The sequence below is a fragment of the Cryptomeria japonica genome, chromosome 3, assembly GCF_030272615.1.
Source record: "Cryptomeria japonica chromosome 3, Sugi_1.0, whole genome shotgun sequence".
In the NCBI taxonomy this organism is placed as follows: domain Eukaryota; kingdom Viridiplantae; phylum Streptophyta; class Pinopsida; order Cupressales; family Cupressaceae; genus Cryptomeria; species Cryptomeria japonica.
This window is the reverse complement of record NC_081407.1, coordinates 950,326,131-950,332,130: the sequence shown is the minus strand read 5'-3', so window position 1 is coordinate 950,332,130 and position 6,000 is coordinate 950,326,131. Positions and strand designations below refer to the sequence as shown.

General features: G+C 34.6%; 1 protein-coding gene across 2 annotated transcripts in view; it reads right to left on the bottom strand.

Moving 5' to 3' along the window:
- Positions 1–827: 827 nt before the first annotated feature.
- The window catches only part of LOC131038935 (F-box protein SKIP8), a 51,097-nt gene continuing 45,924 nt past the window's right edge, over positions 828–6,000 (bottom strand). Inside the window, exons 2-4 of one of the 2 annotated variants that reach the window (XM_057971545.2) lie at positions 1,873–2,069; positions 1,613–1,676; positions 828–1,208 (exon numbers count right to left, since the gene is read on the bottom strand). In XM_057971545.2, the coding sequence (XP_057827528.2) occupies positions 1,125–1,208; positions 1,613–1,676; positions 1,873–2,069 (345 nt within the window). In that variant the 3' untranslated portion in view covers positions 828–1,124. Of the gene's footprint in view, positions 1,677–1,872; positions 2,070–6,000 lie in introns of both variants that reach the window. The other variant, XM_057971544.2, reaches the window with a different exon arrangement.

Here is a 6,000-nt window from a genome sequence, read left to right as displayed (position 1 = left end):
CTATTTCCTTTTTATATTAGTTGAGGCACTCATCATCACCTTGTAGAGGAAAAGGATGGAACTGCAAAAGAACTTATGATCAGACCAAACAGTCTGTCACATAGGCTATTTTTAGTCTTGTGGACGTTAAAAATTTTCTTTTTCTTTTATAAGGGTCACCCACCTAGATCTCTTTTATTAATTAAAAAATTGGTGTCTTGCTTCTCAAAAAGCTGCTCAGGCATTTTCGATGCAATCTAATCAAGATTTCAATATAAAAATTGTGCTGTTAATTTTATTTATATGAAAGTTTGAAGTCAATCTATGGTGAAGAGGCAGCGGAAATTTCATCAATATATATATACCAACACAGATTTCTAGATACTCTATTAGGGCTATAAATTTATTTTGACACGAAGGTAAGGATGGAACTTTAAAGGTTTACAAAATAAAGAGTCTATTACCAGCATATGAACTTGACATCTCTTAGATTAGAAAGCATAAATGGCTGTTACCAAAAACATCTGTGATAAAACTCTTAGAGTTCAACATGCCTGGAATTTCCATGGATTACATTTTTTGCGAGAGCATATACTCTTAGAGATTACTATCCCTAAACTAACCTGGAGTCACGAGAATGAAGTTTCACTGTACCGAATTTATGAGATAGTACTTCAGCAACTGTAGATACAATAAAATGTTCATTCTGCTTTCCATGAAAATTAGATTATCGACATTAAGAACATTTCATGCAATAAATATAAAAACGATATAATAGCATTCATTCCAGGGTATCTAACTTAAAAAATAAGTCAAAGCTCCTGTAATGAGAACAACAATCCAAACAATTGAGAGATCAGAAGAGAGACTTATCATCATATTTCAATCAAAAATTATACTTTTCTGAAACAGACTGTTCAGATCACTTCAGCAGAACATCAATTTCCTTGACTTTGCTGCCACGTAACTGTTTAACATGATTGACTGCATCACGCCAGCAATAAAGTAACCAGATAGGTTTTGTATGAAAAAATGTAGAGAGTTGGAAACAAACCATGACAAAACTAGGCCATTTATTTGACCTTGAGACCTTTACTAGCAAAAATATTTGGAGCTGCAAACTTATTTTACAGAATCTCTACACATCACTTCATAAACTTGGTAGAACTTACAGAAGATAGCCGCCTTTCATATACTTGTTCCAGAAGGGCAACTGGACTTACATTGACCTACATATAAGCATTTAGATGCCCAAACAAAACCTCCCAAATGTTAACAAAAAAAAAACAAATTCATTTTTAGAAGACTTATAGCGAAAAGTGAGGTCAAACCCAAAGAATGAGACCTACTGGAAAGTAGGAAGAAAAAGGATTTATCAGTTGGAAAATATTAACTTTTAACGATCTACAGTAATACTCAATCTACCCATGCCATATAGTTAACCTCCAAATATCCCAGGATCAACTGCACCAGCTATGGTTAATAGTGAACTGTGATGATGAACCATAAACCATTTTTCATCATGAAATTCATATACATTTGTTACTAGAAATGGTTCCACTACAGCATTTACGTACTCCATCAATGTTACCCATGCTATGCCGCGATCGACTCTCATCCGTACGACACGTACCTGACAATCATATTGTTGATCCGAGTTCAAAACTTGTTCCCAGCTCTCCATCACAGCCTCGTACCTGTAAAACTAAAAAGTTTTCATAAATGTATCAAAGTCTATATGTAAAAAATTTCTAGATAACTCGATAAAAAATGATGATATTCTTATTTACTCAGAAATGGAAGATATTCAACTTGCAAGGGAGAATCGATATTAGTTATGAATCATGATGCTTATCACTGAAGGATGAAGAAGACAAATGCCAAAACTCTTACCCAGTTAAAAGTGGACCGCCTGGATGAATACACTTTACATAATCCGCTCTTCGCCAAAGGTGCCTCATGTGCACTCTATTTTTTTCTCTCAGTATTCTGTAGTAGTCTGTATTCACAGCTGTAACTGCTTTTGTCGCTGCGTAGTATGATTTCCACCCATTGGGTGGGAAAACATCATCCTGCTCTGTTGTGAAGTCCTGCACAAGAAAATACTTAAATTTCAAATATATGTCATTGTGTAGCCACAAATAACATGTCATTTTGTTCAATCATCATCCAAGTGATTATTTTTAAAACAAAAGCTATTCATCCATGTGATGCATCCAAACTTCCAACGGAACCTGAATTCAAGGTATTTTTGTTCATTTTATCACGGTTCGCAACTTTATGCCACAATTTTAGGAGCTACACCCCTTTATTACACTGAGAAGCATTTTACAGTGGCTTGCAAGGCACAAAGTGTCATGTCATGACCATTTACACAAAACCAATATACAGCCAACATATATTTAATTTAAAAAAATTAAAATAAACCTATAAATTAAACTTTCAAAAAGTTACATATAAGTAAATAATATTTAATACACTTTTCAAAGTAAGAAAAACAAAAGAATTGCCAAAATAATGAAGGCTGACATTTTAAAAAGTAAAATTAAACTTTACATACAAAAAAAAAATAGCTCTTCAAATAAAATAAAAAGTAAAGATATAATAAAATAAAATAATTCTCGAGTAAAAATTGAAATTTATATGTCAATGTAGTAAATAAAATAAATATAAAGTAAAATAAAACAACTCTAAAGTAGTTCATCCCATAGTGTGATGGTGGTGGTGTTGTTGTGGCTACCAAGGTTCAAACCCCCACTAGGCCATTGTGATCGCAGGCCTGTGCCTTCACTAATCCAACATGCTCGCAAGTTTGACCCTCACCGTTGATGTTGCTGACATTCATGCCAAGTGACTTAGCTGGCATTGATGCCTGTGCTCCATTTCCTCGTTGGGCTGGTGTGCTAACGGACTTTGTGCCCTTGCTAGACTGTTGTGCTCACGGGTTTGGACTGTTGTGCGTTCATACTAGGGATGAGGTCCCCCAATTGTGGCCTCACCTGGTCTTGGCCAAGCTAATAATCCCATGTCACCAATAAATAAATAGCTCCAAACTGATATCTCTCAATGGTTTTTTGATCAGATGTATTTAAGATATCTATACTAGTCTTCATTATCCAGAAATTTGTAATATAGCACCAAGTAATTGAGATATTTGAATCAATGTTCCATACACACTTCTAGCATAACCTAAGAAGTCAAAGTGTGCAGAAAATTAAAATCAAAATGGAACTTGGGAATAGGGAGTGTGGAATATGTACAAGTGATGGTTAAGACCATAGTTGAACTACACGCCAAAACCAAAAACTCACCAAGGCCCGAAAAAAAACTCAGGAAAAACTCGGGAACTTAAAAAATTGCTTAAATTTAATTAGAAATGCATTTTTTTGCAAAATTCAATGAGAAGTTGCATCCCATGAGTAAAGAAATGAGAACACAAAAGAAACAAGCCGAGTCTAGATATATTTAAACGCAAAGTGGGTGCAAAATCGCATCCTCATGAAGAATGTTGACGGCTGGAAACAAAATAGTAAATAGTTTCTGTAGAACTAAAAGTAAATAAATATATACAATTACATCTTCCTCTTCCCAACTCTAGTAAAAACTAGGGGAGAGGTAGAACTAGAGGGTCTAGTCCTAGAAGTCTGTTGTGGGCATGATTGTGCCTCCTCGCTCGATATGACTAGCTCAAGTTGTGGCTTGTCCTCCATCTTGGAGGTAGCTCTGCCTCTAGTTGCACCTAGCACTAGAAATGACTCCTCATCCTCCTCAATGTCATCCAGTGTGAAACCAAATCCACCTCCCTCCTCCTTCGTAGCTTGCCTCTCCAAATTATTGATGTCATCCTCTGTAAACAATGGAGGTTGCTCCTGCAATGTCCAGTCACTATAAGGATCTATATCATCCAAATCAATTGGACCAATTGGTGCTTCCTCTACCTTCCTTATGTGCAACCAAAGATTATATTGCACAAAGACAAGGTCATTGAGGCGTTTTTGAGCTAACTTGCTCCTCTTCTTTGTGTGGATGGTCTCAAACAAGCTCCAATTGTGCTCACAACTAGAAGAACTACAAGGCTGACAAACGATTCTGAGGGCAAATTTTTTGAGATTTTGGGTATTTCCACCCCAACTTTGCCACCAAGGATCTGCAAAATAAAATTAGGTTGAGGGTAGCACCCCTCACAAGGGTCTGCGGGTGAGAAAGAGAGGGGGAGAGAGGAGAGAATGAGATGGAGAGTGGTAGAGAGAGGGGTAGAGGAAGAGTGATAGGGAGATAAATAGGTCTAAAAATCGGGTCGGATAAAGTGAGTGAGATAAAGAGAGCGAGAAAATGCTAATAGGAGCATACTGATTACTGAAATTTGACTTATGCTGATAGGAGCATATTGATTACTGAAATTTGACTAAGTCTGAAAAATTTAGAGGATCTTCTAAAACCTAGAATTTGCATTATAACTCCAAGAGATCTAAAACCACTCTCAAACATCCTGCCAATATATACATGAAATATAACTTAAAGTATAAGAAAATGTGACTTATACTTAAATGTGATATTTCATCTATATATTTTGATGAAGAGAATGAGATTGACTTGAAAAAAAATCGATGGAAATCAGTTTGCAAGTGTTTGGGAGTGTGTTTTTCCCCTTCTCACCAAAATACAAGACAGAAAATGATGAAATGAAACTCATTTTTTCTGTTTTTGCCTTCATTCACTGGCGGGTGAGTTTTTTTCACTAACTCACCGAGTTTTTGCCAAAAACTCAACGAGTTTTTCTGGCGAGTTAAAGTCGTAAAAACTTGGCAAAGAAAAATACTCGCGAGTTTTTTTAAACTCTGTGAGTAGTCTAACTATGGTTAAGACACATCCTTGTAACCATATAGAAAAGTCTTTTGTGAGCTAAAATTTGGACCTTCTAGAAGAAGTAATTATGGGGAAGGAAAAAGAACTACAACAATCCCAAACAAATGTAATCAATAAAAACAATAACAATTAATCAGATCAAATTAATACTGAATCAAGAAGTGTGCTTAACATCATTCTACAATTCCATTTACGTAGGATTGACATGGCCTTGTAAAAGTATATAGGGAATTCAATTACTTGGGTTTAAGACAAGACAAACTCAGGAACTAAAATGCAATGTGCTACTTGTAAAAATAGGGAAAATAAATACATTAAATTTCCACAGTCCATAATAATTGGCGCATGTAGTTTCTAGATTCAACTTAGTAAGATTTATTTTGTATCAACATTTTGGGCCACACTTCATAATCCATCATCAAGATCACATTCTTCTCCTCTAGCTCTCTATTATCCTGATGATGGATCATGGAGTGTGATCCAAAATGATGATGCAAAACAAATCTTAGACAGTTGAAACTACATGTGCTGAAACAGGGAAATTTTATTTGTTATTTGAATATTTCATATTAAAAATGTAGAGCATATAAATAAATAAAAGTATATGTTACACATTTATAAACACAATAGCTGTAAGAAATTCCATAGGACCTATAAAAAATCTATTTATTTTCACCTGAGTCAAAATGACTTCCACTTTCACTATTTGCCTGTTAACTTTTGATCTCGGTTACTTCATAGACTTAGCTAATATTTGATCTAAGACTTAGACAACTATTTGGTGTATTTGGTAACTGCCCTCTTAAAAAGTTAACTGAATATTTGCCTATGTAATGAGCAATATGAATATAAACAACAAAAAATCATTTTCTACAATTCATGGGTTAAACTCTATTTTATTTGCTATTTATATCTCTATGCTATGGAAATGCCCTTAAAGTTTTAGTTTTTTTTTAAGTTTTTGGCTCTTTTTCTATAATTTTTTATGTTTTTTTTAAATCAGAATTTTTCCCCATTTTTCCCCGATTTTTTCCAAAAATCTTTTACTTTTGGTTTGCCGATTTTTTCCCCAAACGATTTATGCTACTATGGCCCAAATAATGAAACTGGAAATTTTCAAACCCTAATACCTTCCATAAATTTTAGCTGCCGTGG